Raw genomic sequence first — 20,942 nt, 5'->3', positions numbered from 1 at the left:
CTGTGTAAACTTTTAATCATAATTTTTTCCTTATCTGCTTCTGTTAGAAACACCATTTGTTTTATTAAATATTATTTGTAGTACATTTAGTCGATTGTACATTTATTTTACTAATAATACAATCATTAGGTAGTTGATTCTGCATTCGGGCAAGCTGCCAAGACTTTGAAGCTGACACTGTCTGTGTCTTACATTATGTATCTTACAATACATTCACATATGAATATTCACATAACTCTTCTTACCACATCACTATAAATAGGCACAGGAAAGTGAAAATAAATGGAAAAAGATGCTTTTAACTGGCAAGCTCTTAAAAGCTTGGGACAGAGAGCAGCGAGAGCAATTGGCTCCTGCCACTGTCAGTCAAATTTAGTGAAGAGGGAGTAGGGGGCAAGGGCAAAACATACACAGCCTGGCTCGAGTCTGCATGCCCCCATAGAAACCGCTCTTCCTTTTCTCTGTATTCCATAGCTGACAGCGCCAGCAGGGCCCCCAGAAAAGGGGCACTCTGTGTAATACCCTTGCATAGCGCTGGTAAGTATAACTTCTTCTTATTTTATTTTTTATTTAACTACTTCAACCCCGGAAGAATTTACCCCCTTCCTGACCAGAGCACTTTTTGCGATTTGGCACTGCCTTGCTTTAACTGACAATTGCGCGGTCGTGGCGACGTGGCTCCCAAACAAAATTGATGCCCCTCTTTCCCACAAATAGAGCTTTCTTTTGGTGGTATTTGATCACCTCTGCAGTTTTTATTTTTTGCACTATAAACAAAAAATTTGCGATCATTTAGAAAAAAACGCATTATTTTTAACTTTTTGATATAATAAATTTCCCCAAAAAAGTATTTAAAAGAACATTTCCATTTCCTTTTTTACTAGTTATGGTGGTGATCAGCATTTTTTATCATGACTGCGACATTATGGCAGACACATCGGACAATTTTGACACATATTTGGGACCATTGGAATTAATACAGCGATCAATGGTAAAAAATTGCATTGATTACTGTAAAAATGTCACTGGCCATGATGGGGTTAACTATTAGGTGGCGCTGTAGGGGTTAAGTGTGTCCTAGGGAATGATTCTAATTGTGGGGGGGGGGGGGGGGGGGGGCTGTGTGTGACATGTCACTGATCAGTGCTTCTGATTACAGGGAGAGCTGATCAGTGTCAGTGTCACTAGGCAGAATGGGGAGATGCTTGTTTACATTAGCATCTCCCCGTTCTTCCTCACCGTGAGACGATCATTGGTATCCCAATCAGACATCAGGTCTGCGGGACCCGCAATCGCGGTCACAGAGCTCCCGGTGGCCTCTTCAAGAGTAACATACAGGTACTTTAATCGCTTCTCGGCCTTTTGGCTAAGATCAAGTGTAGTATCGACTATAGCCCTTAGGGGTGTCTCTGCTTCACAGCTAGGATGTTGAGAACCACTTGTATCTATCCAAGCCATTAGGTCCTTGTGGGGTACCCTCTGCTCGGCCTTGTAGGATCGTTGATTAAATTCAGCTTCACCTACTTGCTGCTATTGGGCCAGAGGCTTAGCCCCCACAAGGAACGAGATTGCGGTCTTCCCTCCTCCCCCCCTCCGCATTACTACCTCCGGGCAGTAGATGCAAGAGCCTTTATAAAGGCTTCAGAGCGAAGACGTCGAGGAATCCAGAAGGAAGCCGCCGAAAGAACACCTGAAGCGACTTCCCTCTCCAAGACAATGGGGAAGAGCGAGAGAAAGACCAGCAGAAGCAAGAAGAACCCCGCTCCAGCCACTTCCACCGAGGTCCCCGAGGATGTTGCTGCCTCAACCTCCACCTCTACCCCGGCCAGCACCAGCCAGCCGGGACCAGCCAAGCCTTCCCCCCCTGCAGACGGGCTCCCTACCTTGGAGTCCTGGATGAAGCAGACGGTCGTGCTGCAACTGAAGGAGGTGGACGGAAGGGTCCCCGACATGACCCCGGAGATCTTCAGCAAGAAGATGATCCTGGAACAGGGGTTCAGCAAAGCGGAAACGCTTTCAGTGCAGGCCTTCACAAGAGGTATATTTTTTATAACTTTTGTGTCTTTCCAGGCCTGCAGAAGATACTGGGATATGGTCAAGGCGAGTGGTCCTGAATCCCCCTTCCGTAAGTTCGCTGCGAACTGCCCCATAACACGGGACGAGAAGTGGGTGACGGTGGCCATGAGGAACCCCCATACCTCAGGTAAAGATATAGCCACTTACCTCCAGAGGTTCTGCACCGTGGTGAAGGACCCCGTCCGAATCCTCGATGCCAACGGCTTCTGGATAGGTAAGTGGTCAGTACTCTGCAAGTTCAGGAAGGACCCTTCGGGGGACATCCTGCACCTGCAGCCGTGCTTCTCCCTGGGCAACTCCTCAGGCATCCTTTTCTACCCCGGTATACCCTTCACCTGCAACAGGTGTAGCAACACCGGACACATGGGGAAGGACTGCAAAGAACCTGCTTGCAGGTTCTGTAGGGTTGCAGGCCACGAGACCAAGGATTGTCCGAGGTCCAAAGCCTGCAACCTCTGCGGAGCGGCTGAGCACGTGTTTAAACACTGCCCCCAGCGGTCCCGGTCCTATGCTGGCATCCTGATCCAGGGCAAACCATCCTCCAGCACCGGGAAGAAGCAGCCGGAAAAAGAACCCCGGACGAAGACTGGTAAGTCCACCCCCACCCCTGTCCAGGCCCCAGCCCCTGCCTCCAGCACACCCCCACCCACCTCATCTGTGCTGGAGGAGACCCCCCCACCCTCCCCTCACCCACCCCGGACCTGTCCTCCCTGGAGGACTTCCCCACCCTCCCCTCCACCCCCACCAGTGGACTCTCAGGAAGCCATAAACGGAAGCCTAGGAGTCCAACAGCAGAGGAACCCGCTTCCTCCACTAAAAGGCCCACTGGCGACCATCGCGAAAGCGAGGGACCAGAGCCAATAGTGGAGGACCTCGAGTCAGCGGGGGAGGAAGATGAGGACGTGGGGGGGGGAGGTGGAGGTCAAGGCCGTCCCTGAGCCTGACCTCCCCTCCGACCTCCACGTCATCATCACCAAGACAATGATGGATGCTGTCCTGGAGGAACTCGGCCTGTCCGAGAACACAGGACAAGCAGAAGAGGCAGCGGAAGACCCCCCTCCGGGGAGGTAAGTCCGGTCCCTTGCCGACTAGACCTCATACCCCTTTTTCATTATGGCAGAGATCTCAATCTTTTCCATTAATGTGAGGAGTATCAAGGATACATCTAGAAGGCAAGCGGCACTGACATTCCTAGCCACTCAGCAGAGTGATGTCTACATGCTCCAGGAGTGCGCACTCCCTCCTCTGAGGAGGTACACCCATCGGACCTCCCAGTGGACCCTCGGTCCCCCCTACTGGTCCGGGGGTGGCGATTGTAAGTCTGCAGGTGTAGCCATTCTTGTCAGGGGTGGGCGCTTCGCGGTTGACTCCATCAATGAGGTAGTCTGTGGCCGTCTTCTGGTCATAGACGGCTCGTGGGTGGGAGAGCCAATTAGGCTCATCAACGTGTACGCCCCCCCAGATAAGAATGAGCGGCTGGAACTTTTCCAGACCCTGTGGACCCAACTCGTCACCACCAGGGCAGTAGTAATCGGCGGTGATTTTAACTGTCCGATAGAGGAGGATGGGCGCAGCTCCAGCATGTACGCAAAACTTGATGCTACATCCAGGCTGCTCAAGGAGATGATCTCGGAGGCTTCCCTGCAGGACGCCGTGGGATCCATAGGGAGAGGTACCGTGAACTACTCATGGTGCCGTCCCGATGGATCAGTGCATTCCAGGATCGACTTCATGCTCACTTCAAGAGCAGTCAAGCATCGCGATTTCTCCATGATCCCCTGCTTTTTCTCTGACCACAGGGCTATTCACTTTCGGGGTGACCTGGGCGAGGGCTTTGCCCGCGGACCAGGCTCCTGGAAGCTGAATAGTACCCTGCTGGAAAATGAGGAACTGATGGGGGAACTCCGGGAGGCCTATGCCACCTGGAAGGAGGAAAAGCGATTCTTCGGAAGGGTAAGTGACTGGTGGGAGTTTGTGAAGGTCAAGCTGCGCAGCTTCTTTCAGGCAAGGGGACGACAGCAAGTGTGTGCCAGGAAGAAGGAACTCAGGAGACTGCAACGTCAGTTGCAGTCCCTGCAGGACCTTCACCACTGTGGCTGGGACGTTAGGCAGGACCTGGAGGACACCAAGAAGAGCCTGAAAGGGCACTTTGAGGAAGAATCCAGGCACATTGTCTTCCGTGCCAAGGTGGAGAACCTTGAGAAAGGTGAGAAGTGTAATTCTTTCTTTTTCAGGAAACTCCACTCAGGACACACACCCTTGTCTGAGCTGCGTGACGAGACCGGAACACTCCAGAAGGGAAAGGAGGCTGTGATGCAAGTGGTCAGCGACTACTACACCAACCTCTACTCCCCGAAAACAACATATTCACAGGCAGCCGACAGGTTCCTGTCAGGTATCTCTAACCAAATTGATCCTGCAGGTTCATCGGACGTCAACGCCCCCTTGGTGTTGGAGGAGCTGCACTCTGCCGCTAAATCCTTTAGGCAAGGCAGGACCCCGGTCTGCGATGGTCTCCCAGTTGAACTTTATGTAACGCTGTGGGATCTCGTAGGCCCGGACCTGCTCGAGCTGTACGAGGAGATGGTGGTGGAGGGCAGAATGCCTCCGACCCTAAGGGAGGGGATGATCACGATTTTGTATAAGCGCAAGGGGGAGAGATCGGACCTGAAAAACTGGCGTCCGATCTCTCTTCTGAACGTGGACTACAAAATCCTCGCCAAGGTTCTGGCCAACAGGCTGAAATCTGTCATCGGACAGGTCATCCACCCGGATCAGACTTGTGGCATTCCTGGTCGCAGGATTGCGGACAGCCTCGCGCTTGTCCGGGACACGGTCCAGTACATTCATGGCCGCCGTGTGCACGCGGCCCTGGTCAGTCTTGACCAGGAGAAGGCCTTTGACCGTGTCTCCCATGAGTTTATGTGCAGCGCTCTGCGCAGGTTTGGTCTTGGGGAAATGTTCTGTTCATATGTAAATGTAATGTACAATGAAATTTGTAGTGTGGTGTTGGTGAACGGTTGGAAAACTGACCCCTTTCCAGTGTTGTCTGGGGTCAGACAAGGCTGCCCTCTCTCACCTCTGCTTTTTGTCTGTTGTATAGAGCTCTTCGCCCGAAGCATCAGACGGAACCCAGAGATCAGAGGGATCACCGCACCAGGACCGGACAGACGGGAGGTCAAGTGCTCGCTCTACATGGATGATGTGACGGTGTTCTGCGCCGACCGGCGCTCCATCGACACACTTGCCCAGACGTGTGAGGACTTCGGCCAAGCTTCAGGGGCAAAGGTCAACTGCGGGAAGTCGGAAGTCATGCTCTTCGGAAAGTGGTTCCTGCCTTCTTCTGCACCCATGCCCTTCAGCGTCAAAGCAGACTTCATCAAAATCCTTGGGGTCTGGTTTGGAGCAGAGGGCGCAGCCCTGAAGTCCTGGGAAGAAAGACTAGCAAAGATGCGACAGAAGTTTGGACTTTGGAGCCTCCGAGAACTCACCATCGAAGGTAAAACACTGGTACTCCGCAGCGAGATTCTCCCTGTGTTGCAGTACCTCGCCCAGGCCTGCCCCCCCCGGGTTAACACCTGCAAGGCCATCACCAGGGCAGTGTTTCACTTCATCTGGAGCTCCAAAATGGACAGAGTAAAGCGGGCGGTTATGTTCAAAAAACCCCTCAAGGGCGGTAAGGGCGTGCCCGACATCGCCATCCTACTGAGGGTCTTCTTTGCCTGTAACTGCATCCGCAGAACTTTGGTGGACAGAACTGTAGACTCTGGCGGTAACTCCATGTCCCGTTTTTTCCTCCTGCCTCTCTGGAGGTCCCTTGGATGGGACAAATGGGACAGCTCCATCCCCTACAACTGGGACACTCCTTGGTATTACTTGGACACTTTCAAGTTTATTAAGGAGCTGGGGCTACATGGAGTGAAGCCCGACTTGTGGAAGCCAAAAACTATCCACAAGTTGATCAGAGCATCGGACATTGTTGAGACTGTTCCAGGCCTCCCTTCAGCCACTTGTAAAGTGGTCTGGAGGAATGTTTCTTCAAAGAGACTTACCAACAGGCACAAAGATCTGGCATGGATGGCAATCCAAGGGGGGTTGCCACTCAGGACATTCATGCATGCCAGAAACCTGTGCAGATACAGACACTGCCCCTTTTGCATCATCCAGGAGGAAACTGCTCTGCATGTTTTCTGGGAGTGTCCCTTTGCACAGGGCCTGTTGAGGGCTCTGGAACCTGATCTCAAAGACTTTGTTCCACAGACTGCTATAACACACTTTGGTGTGTTAAACGGACTCTTTTGTGGGACTCACTCACAAGAGGACATTGATAGTGCCTGGCGGGTGCTGTGTTGTTTTAAGGACGCTGTTTGGTGCGCCAGAAAGCGCCTCATCCACCAGAGGGAGAGGATGTCCATCCAGGACTGCCGCAGACTGACTCACAGTCTGCTCAGAGACTATCACCTGATGGACAACAAGGAGGAAGAGGAGGTCTGAAGATTTCCCCCCCCCTCCCCCACCACTATGTACCCTTTTTGGCAGTTCAATAAAGCTTCGGGCCTGTGAACTCTTTTTCCCTCCCCTCCCCACCTTCTCCAACCCCCCCCATCACACCTGTTGCTCATTGAAATGCCATTCTGATTTTGACTTTGACTAAGACTGTATGACTTGACATGTATCTAGTAATGGTTTTTTGGTAATGCTTTCAGGGTAATGCAGCGTCATGCATGATGTGATGTTTCGGGGTATTATTACTCTGCACAACACATCAGGCATCATACCGCAGGATGAATGTAATTTATATGTATGTTTGGAACTGTATTGTTATGTAGTGTATTTTATGCGCTGCGTCGCAGTACAGTGTGGAATGTACCCTGTTAAAAGTATTTTGTTTTTTGTATATTTTCTTGAAAAATAAAGTATACATTTTCAATCAAAAATACAGGTACGTTAATCTGCCTGTACGTGCCCTTCTGCCGCAGTATATCTGCGTGAGGCGGCTGGGAAGTGGTTAATAGGACTTTTTCAACCTCTTTAAACCCAAATCAATATAAACTGTCAGTACATGCTATATTACATTATGTGCATATTCACTTTACCAATAGAGCATTTGTTTACTGTAGATTGCAAACAACCTGGTTGATCCTGCTGGTCAATGTCCCTCCTTGTCTGTGTCCCTGCTGCAGCCTGAAATTGTGTAGACCAGCTGTTGCTGCATCTACTGATCATGCTCCAGTTTCAGTTTCCTTCAATGCTGTTAATTTCCTTCTTTTTCTCATCTGTACAGCCCACATGACTACAGACACACACATCCATGTGTATCCATGTGGTAAATGACAGTCCCTCCCACCATCCTTCTCCATGTCCTAGTATTAATAAACACTATGGGGGTGGGATGTAAGATGTTGATTAATGGAGGCTTCACCTCCCTGCTAGTCCCAGCACATACACACCATAGATGCAGGCTGGAGGGGCGTGACACAGCCTATGATTGGCAGAACCTCTTCCAGATCTCTTTACAGTGTAAACAAAGTGATACAAAAAAATAATAAAAATTTTCTTTGGAATATACTGTAGATTTGTAATAAGCTTGAAAACACTTTGCTGATATTAAAAGAGAAGTATGGGTTTGGGTTTTTTTCCTCCATCATACTTACCTAGGTGGATACACCATTGGTCCGATGCTGCATCTGTCCCCCAGCGCCTCTACACTGAGAACCGAGCGATCGAACATCGCCGATGGCTCTGTTCTCACAGCTTCCCAAGCACAGAGCTGCTGACTGTCAATCATCAGCTCTCCACTCTGCTCCTCCATGCTCACTGGATCGCTGAGCTGTGGAGAGGCAGAGAGAAGCCATCTCAGGCTCTCAGCAGCTCACTGGGAGCCTGAGACAGATGTCAGTCCAAGCACCTGGCGGATCCAGGTTCCTTTTGTCAGGATGACGCGGTGCCTGGACTGATTTCTGTGATGTCTGCAGAGAGCAGACTTCAGTCTGCTCTCTTCTGAAAATGGGTCACAGGAGTGCAAAACGAATTGCACTCCTGTGACCCATAGGAGAAGTACAGCCAAACAAGCTTAGGCTGGACTTCTCCTTTAATTATGTATTTTAATTCTCTATTCTGAAAGCTGAGAAAGATACTGCTCTATTCTGAAAGCTGTTTTCTGTCATGTGACTGATGTAGCACCAATCAACACTGTGCAGACACAGATTCATAGTCCAGACTTCCTCTGCTGCTATACACCATACATCAACAGCGTACTAGAACCTCCTCTCCCTGAAATTTCCCCAAGGACAGGGGATAGATACACCATATGAATGCTGAACAGCACTGATTAAATAAGGTGCCCAGATTTTATTGTATATTAAATTAAATACAGTGGCATGATCATTATACATAAATGGAAGTGGTAATGGCAATTAAACATAGTATATTTAGTATCACTTTAAAGCAGCAATATGCTTACTTGGGCCCATAGTGCTGGCAATGATATGCAAGTATACACAGACAAATTGTACATGATGGCAGTCTTATCCTCCTCTAGGGATGCAACATCCATCACCATCTTTCCCGATCTTTTTCTAGGTCTGGAGCCATCAACCTTCAGCCCCTTTCCTCCATTAGCTGGCTATGGATAATCAAACTCTCATGCATATGCATGGTCATTACTTTGGCCTAACACCTAGCTCTTACTCCTTGCATCTGTACGATGCCAAGATTGTACACTGAGCTGCACATGTATGTATGTGTATATAAATATATATATATATATATATATATATATATATATATATATATATATATATACACTTAAAAAAAGACACTTTGCTACAATGTAAAGTAGTGAGTGTACAGCTTGTATAACAGTGTACATTTGCTGTCCCTTCAAAATAACTCAACACACAGACATTTAAACCTCTGGCAGCAAAAATTAGTACACCCCTAAGTGAAAATGTCCAAATTGGGCCCAAAGTGTCAATGTTTTGTGTGGCCACCATTATTTTCCAGCACTGCTTTAACCCTCTTGGGCATCAAGTTCACCAGAGCTTCACAGGTTGCCACTGGAGTCCTCTTCCACTCCTCCATATTGCATTTGAAAGACCGCTGCGCAAATACAGTGTGATATAAAATATTGCAACAACCACCATTTGATTCTCTAGGGCAGTGGGGGTGAACCTTGGCACCCCAGATGTTTTGGAACTACATTTCCCATGAGGCTCGACTACACTGCAGAGTGCATGAGCATCATGGGAAATGTAGTTCCAAAACATCTGGAGTGCCAAGGTTCGCCATCACTGCTCTAGGGTGTCTACTAAAAGAAAAAAAAAATTGGGGGTTCTAAGTAATTTTCTAGCAAAAAAAAATTATTTTAACTTGAAACCAACAAATGTCAGAAAAAGGTTTAGTGTTTAAGCACTTAAGCCCCGGACCAATTTCCAGCCAAAGGACCAGGCCCCTTTTTGCGATTCGGCACTGCGTCTTTAACTGACAATTGCGCGGTCGTGTGACGTGGCTTCCCAAACAAAATTGGCGTCCTTTTTTTCCCACAAATAGAGCTTTCTTTTGGTGGTATTTGATCACCTCTGCGGTTTTTATTTTTTGCGCTATAAACAAAAATAGAGCAGCAATTTTGAAAAAAATGCAATGTTTTTTACTTTTTGCTATAATAAATATCCCCAAAAAATATATAAAAATTGTTTTTTTTCCTCAGTTTAGGCCGATGCGTATTCTTCTACATATTTTTGGTAAAAAAAAATCGCAATTAATTATTGATTGGTTTGCACAAAAGTTGCGTTTACAAAATAGGGGATCGTTTTATAGCATTTTTGTTAATATTTTTTATTTTTTACTAGTAATGGCGGCGATCAGCGATTTTTATTATGACTGCGACATTATGGTGGACACATTGGACATTTTTGACACATTTTTGGGACCATTGTCAGATATACAGAAATCAATGCTATTTAAATGCATTGATTCCTGTGTAAATGACACTGGCAGTGAAGGAGTTAACCACTAGGGGGCAGTGTAGTGTTATGTATGACGTTATGTGTTTTTTTTATCATAGGGGGGCGTGGCCTGGCATGTGACGTCACTGATCGTCCTTCCCTATAAAAGGGAAGAGACGATTGTGACAGCCACACAGGGAAGCATGGGGAGAGGTTTGTTTACACAGACCTCTCCTCGTTCTTCAGCTCTGTGACCCGATCGCGGGACACCAGCGGCGATCGGGTCCGCTGGTCCCGCGGCCACGGTCACGGAGCACAGGACCGGGTCGAGAGCTCGCTGCGGGCAGAGTGCTCCCGACCCACAGCTGGGCACTTAAAGAATCACGTACATCTACGTGATTGTGCCCAGCCGTGCCATTCTGCCGACGTACATCGGCATGAGGCGGTCCTTAAGTGGTTAAGTGGTTAAACTTTTTTCACTTACACACAAAGTCTACTCCATTGACAAATTGTTACAATGTTTATACTAAAGTTCAACTGATAAAGAATCTTCTGATTCTTGGCAGACTGCTCGGTTTTTCTATTCCTTTCTTTTGATGGCTGTGGCTTCAGAAGATCGCAGAGAATTCTTTGCATAGAAAGAATTGTGACACTTTAGCCAAGATTACGATAACGATTCTTAACAATTAATTGTGCAGCGCTATATCTGCAGAACCTAAATTTAACCTAATTCTCACACAAAACCCTTCCCTCAACCAAGTCTTATAACTTAAAGTGGTTTTAAAGCCTATGCGTTTTTCACTTTATTGCATTCCTTGCATTAAGTTAAAAAATGTTTAGGTAGCAGTATGCCCCCTCGACCCCCCTCCTCCCCATATACTTAACAAGTCCTCATTTAATCCAGCCACTGTGCACATCTGTAGTGGCTCTCCTGCTCTCACAGGCTTTGCTGATTGGCCCCCACTGCTTTCAATCAAATCTTCTGATGAGTGAGCAGGGGGCAGGGCCTAGACATACTGTATGTGTCTATGGCTGCAGACAGTGTGGCTCAGGAGTGAGCCCCCAGGTGTGTCCCCATAGCAAGCAGCTTGCTATGGTGGAATGCCAAGAAGAGGAGATAGGATTGGTAAGAAGAGGAGACAGGAGCACTGACAGAGAGCCCAAGAAGAGGAGGATTGGGGCTGCTCGCTCTATGCAATTCCGGTAAGCAAGTATAAGCCTGTTTGTTACTAAAAAGATGTGCTTACAATCACTTTAACTTAATTTCCAAATGTACCCTTAAACCAATTTTTGAGATACAAATAAATGTTAAAGGACTGGCAACTTTATCTTACGATCTGTTGTCTTCGATTACTCGAAAATACTATGTCACAGGAGGGGGCAGTTAGGTTTCGGATAGGCAGGATGTTCACGAAAACACGTTGCTATAAAATCAAAAGCAAAAACTTTCTTCCTGTTTCCTGACCTGTTGTTTTGCCAGGAGCTAAATATATAACGGTGATTGTATTACAGACATTTTCCTGGCCTTTTCTTTTAATGCTATCCCTGAGTTCTTTGGCCTGATAACTCATCTTCCTCAGCCCTTTTCTAATGTGATTAAAAGCACATCTTTATTCAATAACGTTGACAATAGCCTGACTGAGGCTTTGCCTGGCCTACTAGGTCTCAGCTACCAAGCTTTCATAAGATGATAATGTCAGGGCTGTCACTTGTAATTATTCTAGCACTCTGTTCCCTTCACCCTTAGACTCGTCTTCCCTATACAAGAATTCTTGTTCCTTCCGGGAGATTTCTAGCCATTTACTTGCTACATAATGAAGCAGACATTTTTGCCAGGAGACTGACTTAAAGTGGGAAATGAAAAATGTCTGTCAGTACAATTTGAAGTGGCTTTAAACAATATTAATGCTGTGCACCAGTCAAAATACAAAATACGATTAACACGTTGGATGTAACTAACATAAAACTACAATGCTGGCTTCAAAGGTTATATTCATAGACACACATTTCATATTTGGATAATCGAATGCTTATCTCTCAATGGCTGCTGTGGATCCATTTATATCGCTACTGTTTTCATCATATAAGTCAATAGTGTCATATGTGTCTCCAATTCCAACACAAGGTTATGATGACACCAAAGATAACATATGCTGCTTCTGAGTGTGTGGACCTCACCTTATTTTAGTACAGTAGAACCTTGGATTGTGAGCAGAATTTGTTCCAGGAACATGCTTTTAGTCCAAAGCACTTGTATATCAAAGCAAATTTCCCCATAAGAAATAATGGAAACACAGATGATTTGTTCCACAACCATTTATTCATAGGTCCTTCAGTTTATAGTCCATATAAAAAGATTATAGCAATCTTGTGTTGTTGTGTAACCATAAAATGTCCACCCATAAATAGCCACCTCCACAAGGGGATTAGAAGCAAAATCTAGCAGGAGCTACAACGTATAAAAGAGAAGAGAGGCGCCTCTAAGTGTAGCAATATTTAATGAAGGTACAACATTTTGCAACTCACATGGTTGATGATTAAAACAGGCGCATCTAAGTATGTAGGCATCCGGGGGGAAAGCTGTCCACATAGACCATCCTCCGCACCGCCATCGACGTCATCTCCTCCATGCTGTGCTCTACGAGCGCTTCAAGCCTCGCTTTCAAATCGCTCTACTGCAGGGTAGTCTTCCCAGTCATGATTGCAGACCGACATTGATGATTGCCATCGGTGCGAAGGGCGGTCTGTGGACAGCTTTACCCCAGATGCCTGCATATTTAGATGTGCCTCTTTTAATCATCAACCATGTGAGTTGCTAAATGTTGTACCTTCATTAAGTGTAACCGTATTGCTACACTTGGAGGTGCCTTTCTTCTCATTTATACTCAGTTGTGACGTGACGCTACTTGAATATCAAGACATCGCTTGTATATCAAGTCAAAATTTATTAAAAAATGTTGCTTGCCTTGCAAAATGCTCTCGAATGAATTTACTCTCAAACCAAGGTTTTGCTGTGTATATTTGTAACACAAGGTTACCTGTATACACCTTTACCTTGCAAAATTCAAACTTTTCTTTCTAGGGTAATGAAGTGAATCATCAAAAACCTCTAGGTGACATTTTTGTCTCTGTTCCTTTTGTTTAAGAAAATATGGGTAAATTTGCCACCAGACCTCCCTGGCCCCTGCTCTGAACTCATACGCACAGATCCTTACTTGTTCTATAAGGCCCAGTAAGTTGATTTCTGCAGCAAGAATCAGCAGATCAGCAGACAGCTGCAGCTTGGAAACCTGTACAAAGCAATTACAGGCTCACAGGAGCCACGGCATTCTGCGGCTTTCACATGTACAGCATTTGCACATCTAGCAGTTATCTGCAGCTAGGCATAGATAACCACCTCTTGCTGAGAACTGATTGTGTCCAGGGCTGGTCATCTGTCCCTGACCACAGGTAATCATGGGATTTGCATGCAAACAGTGGTGATGAGCCTTCCTATTCTGTTTTGCTTATGATTATTTTTTATTTGATTTGCACATGTGCAAATGCTCCCTCTATTGGCCATATTAGGGCAATTATTAGCATTCTCTGCTTAAAGCGATACTAAAGTCGTTTTTTTCCTAAAATAACAAACATGTTATACTTAGCTGCTCTGTGGAATGATTGTGCACAGAGCAGCCCGGATCCTCCTCTACTGGGGTATTCCTGCTGGGTGCCCCCACAGCTCCCAATCAGCTGCTCTCCTGAGCTGTGGCTCTGTATGTCCATTCACACACAGAGCCGCACCTTGGCCCCACCACCCCTCCGTCTCCTGATTGGTTTACTGGCTGTGATTGACAGCAGCGGGAGCCAATGGTTTTTTCCTTCATGCAACTAGCGGGTTGAACGAGAAAAACATTCCGATTTCCCTAACCACACACTCAATGTGAATAGGGGGAATCACTTCCGCTGTGGCTTTGTATTGTGACAGCTGGGAGATTTCCCTGGCCTCAGTGTTTCCTGGCTACATCCAGAGGCACTGATTTTTTGGGAAAAACCTGACTGGCTGGTTGTACAGAAGTCAATCTACTAATCAATTTCTGTACAAGCAGTCTGCTCATATATGTATCAAAATTTGGTCAGTCCCTGCTGAACCCGAAAAATTTCAATCCATGTACTCCTCCCTTAATGCTCTGATTTGCCCAAGGACAGGCAGATACCTTCCCAGGGCAAGTACTTGACTATTTCACTCCCTAGGCAAGACTAACACCACCACTTCTTCTCCTCGCCATCCGTTCGTCATGGGACAACAGGGTTGGAGCGAACTCATCTGTGCAGCAGGATTTCTTCTACATCCAGAGACATGGTGCCCACCTCCTCCGCCTCCCCAGCTGTCCTTTGTCCTCGTAACTGCCTCCTCTGCCTCCCCAGCTGTCCTCATGCCTGCCTCCTCCGCCTCCCCAGCTGTCCTCGTGCCCACCTCCTCCACCTCTCCAGCTGTCCTTGTGCCCACCTCCTCCACCTCTCCAGCTGTCCTTGTGCCCACCTCCTCCACCTCACCAGCTGTCCTCTTGCTCACCTCTTTCGCCTCCCCAGCTGTCCTCATGCCCGCCTCCTCCACCTCCCCAGTTGTCCTCTGTACTCGCGCCCACCTCCTCCACCTCCACAGCTGTTCTTGTGCCTGCCTTCTCTGCCTCCCCAGCTGTCCTCGTGCCCACCTCCTCCCCAGCTGTCGCCCTCCTTACAGGATGAGCTGCTGCTGACCTCCATGCCTGAAGATGTCCTCCATGGCTGCTGCTATTTCTGGAGATTCAGTCAGCACCCCATCCCTGTGTAGGGCTCCTTGTGTTCCCCGACCAGGCTAGTGGGGAGGTCAGTGTGCCCTAGGCTGCCACCTAGCGGGAGCGCTGGCCCTTTACCTTCCTAGAAATCTTTCCTCTGGATATATCTGCTATTTGCATTTAACCTCAGTGACTGCTGAAATAACACTAATGAAAGTCTATTGTTTTTAGTCTGGATAGACCTGACCCATAGACTTGCACTGACAGCAGTAAAACATAATCAAGTATTATGAAGCAGAAAGCAAAGCCTGCAAATGTAATTTTCTAGTGTAACTACTTCCTTATCTATGTACAGTGCCTTTCTACATTCTGTAGTATTACAACCTGTGAATAAAACAGATTAAATGGTGATTTGTCATTGCTCTACACAATCAGAAATCACTCAGTATGTCAAAGTGGAATGAAATATATGTTGGTTCCAAATTACTGTTTTCACATTGTGATCTGGTAAGTAACACACCTCCTGTATTAGAGTGCCTCCACTCTGGATGAAGAAGCACAGGAGCTGCCCTTTGGACAGCAGCATTGTTAGTCTGGAGGAAGGGGAGTGTTATATGTACTGGTAGATTTAACTCCTATTGTAAAATGACAGCCAAGCGGAAGCTCTCCCATTCTGGGTGGACATCATATGACGTCCCCCCAGGATCGCACCTCGTATGCACCCCATTTGCCTTGTTCTGACGTGATCTGTGACCTGCTGCGTCCACCCGATCAGAGTGTTGGGCCGCTGCTGGTACCATGTGATTACTGTGATCAATCGCATCAGATCATATGACTATTGTACACAATGGATGGCTTCCATTCATGCCGTCCAATTGTACTATTGTGTTGATCTCTGTGATGGTCACAGTGATCACATGGTACATGGTACTAAAAAATATAATACAAACTCCAGCTACTTTAGGCTGGGTTCACACTATTGCGAATTGTATGCAGGTTTAACCACATCCAAATGGCATGGCAGGAGAGTGTGCCCAGTTTCTGAGCATTACGGCAGCTTCGGAGCGAATTGCAAAGGGGTTCTGTGCGTCTTTGGCTCAGTTTCAGGTCCGAATTCACTGTAAATGGCGAACAGGGACACACCGGATCCCCGCATGCAAGTGTAAACTCAGCCTTATAACCATCACCTTTCCTTTTGGGATAAAGATTTTAAATAAATACAGTAAATACAAGCTGATCATTGTATGTACCCCTGCTAGTGTGAAATGGCTCATGTCTGTCTCATCTCTTTAAACAGAACAAGCAGAATGTATAATTTACAAACAACAGACTTTCTGGCTGGATCACCAGGTGAAAATAGGAGATTCACTGGTGGTTAATAAGGATGAGCTTGTGTTTGTTCTGAACCAGGTTCGGGCCTGAACATGAAAAACAGCTGTCATTTCTGAGCCCTTGGGCTGTGGCTGAATAATTTCCCAACCCACAGCTGACAGAAAAAAAAGGGGCAGGGATGCTCGTGACAACATTGACCTAATTTGGCCACAATGAGTATGAAAATACTTTGCATGAAAAAAATTGGCATTTAGGTGGCTGCAGTATCCCCTCCTGAATGCTTGACAGCTATTGCTCTACCACAATTTGAAAATTATATATAGTTTAATTCTAGTAAACTATTTATGTTTTCAAAATAAATTCTTAGAAGGTTCAGACCTTTTTTTAGGGAACCTATAACAGACATCATCATGATGACCAAGAAGCAACCAAAACAAAGGGGAGATAAAGTTCTAGAGAAGCACTAATCAAAGTTAGTTATAAAAAAACAAAAAAACAATATTAACAATATTCTAATCTGTTATCATCCCCCCCCCTAGAGCACTGGTTAATCCATCATTAACAATGAAAACCATACAGCAATCACAGCCTACAGAAAACTGATCATCAAAACCCAGAGTCCAGGTAATGAGGTCATTAGTAAGAGAAGCAACCAAAAGGCTAGTCGTAACTATGAAGTAACTGCAGAGATCTATGTTATAATGAAGAAAAACATCCATGGATTAAAGCTGGGCCTCATAGATGACTGATGGGAAGTAAGCCTAAAAAAATTAACACATTTGTAGATACGTGGCTGAAGACATGAAAAATGTAATTCCCAAGGTAATGCATGATGACAGAAGTATCATGTTGTGGGAAGGCTTCTCATTGACAGGGACTGGGAAACTGGTCAGCAGTGAGGACAAAATGAATGGAGACACTCCACCTGTGAATCTACAAATCCCATTACACTTCTCCCTCTGGGAGTCACGCCTGTGACTCCTGGTGAGAATCAGAATCATGCGAGGCCCCCTGGGATTTGTAGTTTCTCCACAGCTGGAGTGTCAAGACTGTCTATCCCACAAACCAGTTTTATTCTACTAGAAACCTCAGAGGGGCAGAGATCCAGTGGTATACAGTGGAACCTCGGATTGCGAGTAACCCGGTTTACGAGCGTTACACAATACGAGCTTTTTATCATTTTAAATCCTGACTCGTTTTGCGAGCGTTGTCTTGCAAGATAAGCAGGATTCAAGCCGCTGGGGTGTGAAGTACTGCATTTGGCCAGAGGTAACACTCGGAGACGCTCGGTTCCCAAGTATCTCTGAGTGTCTCCGGCGCCCCCAAACCTCTGGCCACATGCGTTACTACATAGATGAGCAGTGCCAGTGGAACGGATTATCTGATATTCCATTATTTCCTATGGGGAAACTCATTTTGGTATATGAGTGCTTTGGATTACAAGCATTCTTTTGGAATTAATTATGCTCGTACATATACAAATTATACGCAGAACCATTAACTATCTACCGGTAACTTTTTTCCTCTTTGAATATTGAAGGGGATGGATAAACCTTATGTTAGTATTTTGCTATCTGTGTCCCATTCCAGGGATTTTCCTTTGCCTCCTGTTGTGTAGACACTACAGGAAGCCAGAAGTAATCTATCCAAAGTGAGGTAAACCCCCTCCTAGACCAGGGGTCTCAAACTCCAACTATTGCAAAACTACAAGTCCCATGAAGAATTGCAAGGCTGACAGTTACAAGCATGACTCCCACAGGCAGAGGCATGATGGGACTTGTAGTTTCAAAACAGCTGGGGGGCTGCCAGTTTGAGACCCTTGTCCTAGACAGTTTGGGATAAGTGTCCCGATTGGAAGATTTTTCCCCTATTTCTGTTCTGGTGACAATGGCTCCCAGGACAAATTCAGGGGGTACATCTCCCTTGCAGGGTTTTGGCTTTAGATACATTTTAACACTTACAATTTACATTAGGCTGATCATATTCAGATGCATATCCAAAAAAATGTAGGAAAGACTATGGTAGAGGTAGGACAACTTCGGCACCCCAGCTGTAGTAGATCTACAAATTCATGAAGCATTGCCTGAATTTGACAGCCACAGGCACAACTTCCAGAGGCATGATGTGATTTGTAGTTTTACCACAGCTGGACTGCCGAGGTTGCCAACCCCTGGAATATGGTTTGCCCTTACATAATAATGTAACAATAGCTTACCTGTCACAGTGGTTGCATTTAAATGGCTTTGCCCCTGTGTGTTTTCTGTAGTGCCTCGTAAGCTCATCACTCCTAGCAAAACGCCAGTCACACCCTTCCCAAGAGCATTTATATGGCTTCTCACCTGCAAAAGAATGCAAACAGATTGTAAGAAATTAAATCTTATCATACATTTATACATCTGACCACTCAGCGGGGACCCTAGTCTTTGGCTTTCCAACCATGAGGAAAAAGGTCCCTTATAGCATCTGAAATGTGTTGGCTTTTTCAGTTTGAATAAAAATAAAACTTTCTAGACTTTATCAGTGGAGTGGCACTTTCTTCCTTAACATCCGCTTCCAATAAAAACTTAACAGGATTTTGTTTATCCTTTCCTTCTCTAGCCAAAAACAAAAAAAGCATTAAGTTGACATTGGGTTCACACTAAAGCAGAACAGGGGAAGTTCTGTTTTTCCACCTCCTCCCCCCTGCTTTATCTCTTTTGGGGATATATGGGTTATTTTAGGTGGAGGGAGTGGGTACATGGTTTTAATAGGTACCCTCCTCAACTCCATTCTCTTTGCCCTCAGCTTTCTTGGATGTATCACAGGTTCCAGAAGGCTGGGGGACCATTCGCAAAGTGCAGTGGGAAGCTGGCTGTGAAGCTGCAAGAAGTCACAGCCAACTTCCCTTAGTAAACATGGCGGCGCCGGGGAACTCAAAGACCAGTGAAGAACTGGCCTGAGTGAGAACAGCAGTAAATCCTTGGACAGGTAAGTGTTCTTTTATTAAAAGTCAGCAGCTGCAGTATTTATAGTTGCTGACTTTAAATTGTTTTCCTTACAGCTTGAATATTCTATATAATATGCAACGCCCATTAAAAACAAATGATTTACAGAGGCTTTAGGAGGTTGTGAAAAAAAATAATTATCCTTTCATTATTTTGTATTTGCTAAAAAATAAGTAGTATTTTTTTATATTGCTAGGTATTTTTTTTTAATACCTAGCTTTTTTTTAAATAAATAAAAAAGAAAGGAAAAATAAACTGTCTGCGGAAATATCTGAGTTCAGCCAAAATGGATATTTGTGTGATCCTTACATGCTAATGTCCTGACTCACACACTGGCTCTTGGTATGCTTTGAGGACTGTAGTAGCAAAATCCCCCACCAGCCAAAGTTAACATTTGTACTTCATAAAGACATGGAGTTTCACTCTTCCCTGGGCAGCAGAGGGAGTCACACTACTATGTTGAAATATTTACCTAGTAGGACCACACTTAATGACATCAATAAAGCAAATCTAGCTTCTAGAGTCACAGGGAGGTATAAAGTTTGGAAGCAATCCTAACTGGCAGCAAAACTGAGTGGATCTTTAAAGTATAACTCGAGCCAAAACATTTGATGTTTTTTACAACTTTGTCTCCGTCTGAGCAATTTTTTCCCTTTTTCCCATTTCAGTGACCACCAAAACAGGGGCAAGAGGCGAGAAACACAAACCGCAATAAAAATGGCAAAAAGTAGTATGCTTTATTATCATTTTTTACAAACAGAGAAGCAAATACAAGAAAAAACTTGCAGATTTTAAACCTTCCCCACTTTATCCAGACTGGAGTGTCACCTTACAGTGGTATTAAATCCAAAGCAAACATTTATTGAATTGCTTACCAATTCTTAAATGTGATGGCTGCATTTGTTTTTTTTAGAGTTTCTTTCCTTTATTTTCACCTTGTGATACAGTCAGCAAATCTGTTGTTTTTCAACAGAACAAGCTCTCCTGCAGACGTAGCCGCATTGAGACAAACCATTTACTACTGACACAGAAGCTTACAATGATTAGCTTTTATTTATTCATGAAGAACTTTCTGGCAAAAGCAGCGATGGCCTGTGAAATTTTTGTTGGGGGGTGGCAAACAATATGCCACCAACCCCCCCCCCCCCCGGGTCAGTTGGTGGGACTCCCCCTCCACCGGTGGCTTCCCCTGCTCAGCAGCCTTCTGTTCTCCTGCTGTTCTCCTGTGGCCTCTCGTTCTCAGGGTCATCACGGTAGCTTCCGTTTCCTCCCTGCTTCTCCCTGATTGGGAGTCTTCTCTTTTTGGCTAATCGGAAGATCTCACACCCACTTCTGATTAGCCGGATTGAGTATCAGTGTTTCAAAAGTGAAAATGTATTCACTGTTGTAACACACCTGGGTGTGATCTGAGCACATCCTCTGCGACCCAAGCCCACCCGATTTTGAAGCCTATTAGAGCCTCTGGCTCTAATCAGGTGCTTAAAAAAACTGCCGCTGTAATTCATGCACCCGGTGCCCTGAAAGGGGCCGGACACATAAATAGGGGATGGCAGGGGAGGCCGTGGATAGATTCATGCTATGCAAAATCTATCCATTGCATATAGGGGGGTGGAGTGGAGATAGGGGGCGGTGAGAGGGGAGAGAGGGGGCGGCGCCTGGGCACCTCTAATGGATGGGCTGACACTGCCCAAAGGAAAAAAAAAAGTTTGCTCTCTCTGCTTGTGTAACTGCAGTGTGAGCTGGAGTTTGGCTTCAATTTGTTAGTGTATCTAAATCTGCTAGCACATCTAACACTCCCCTCCCCCAACCTGACAATTGTGCTGTCCAAACATACCCCTGTGCTCTTA

At 46.0% G+C, this 20,942-nt stretch overlaps 1 protein-coding gene and 1 pseudogene across 1 annotated transcript in view; one reads left to right on the top strand and one right to left on the bottom strand.

Moving 5' to 3' along the window:
* The window catches only part of KLF7 (KLF transcription factor 7), a 229,677-nt gene that overhangs the window by 18,047 nt on the left and 190,688 nt on the right, over positions 1 to 20,942 (bottom strand). Inside the window, exon 3 of the mRNA XM_077448497.1 lies at positions 18,327 to 18,450. Within this exon, the coding sequence (XP_077304623.1) occupies positions 18,327 to 18,450 (124 nt within the window). The remainder of the gene's footprint in view (positions 1 to 18,326; positions 18,451 to 20,942) is intronic.
* Positions 1,347 to 1,498, top strand: LOC143925819 (U2 spliceosomal RNA; annotated as a pseudogene).

The sequence above is a fragment of the Lithobates pipiens genome, unplaced genomic scaffold, assembly GCF_037356315.1.
Source record: "Lithobates pipiens isolate NorthernLeopardFrog02 unplaced genomic scaffold, aLitPip1_a1.2 Scaffold_22, whole genome shotgun sequence".
Taxonomy (NCBI): domain Eukaryota; kingdom Metazoa; phylum Chordata; class Amphibia; order Anura; family Ranidae; genus Lithobates; species Lithobates pipiens.
The sequence above is the reverse complement of the archived record's forward strand: the minus strand, read 5'-3'. Positions and strand labels throughout refer to the sequence as shown.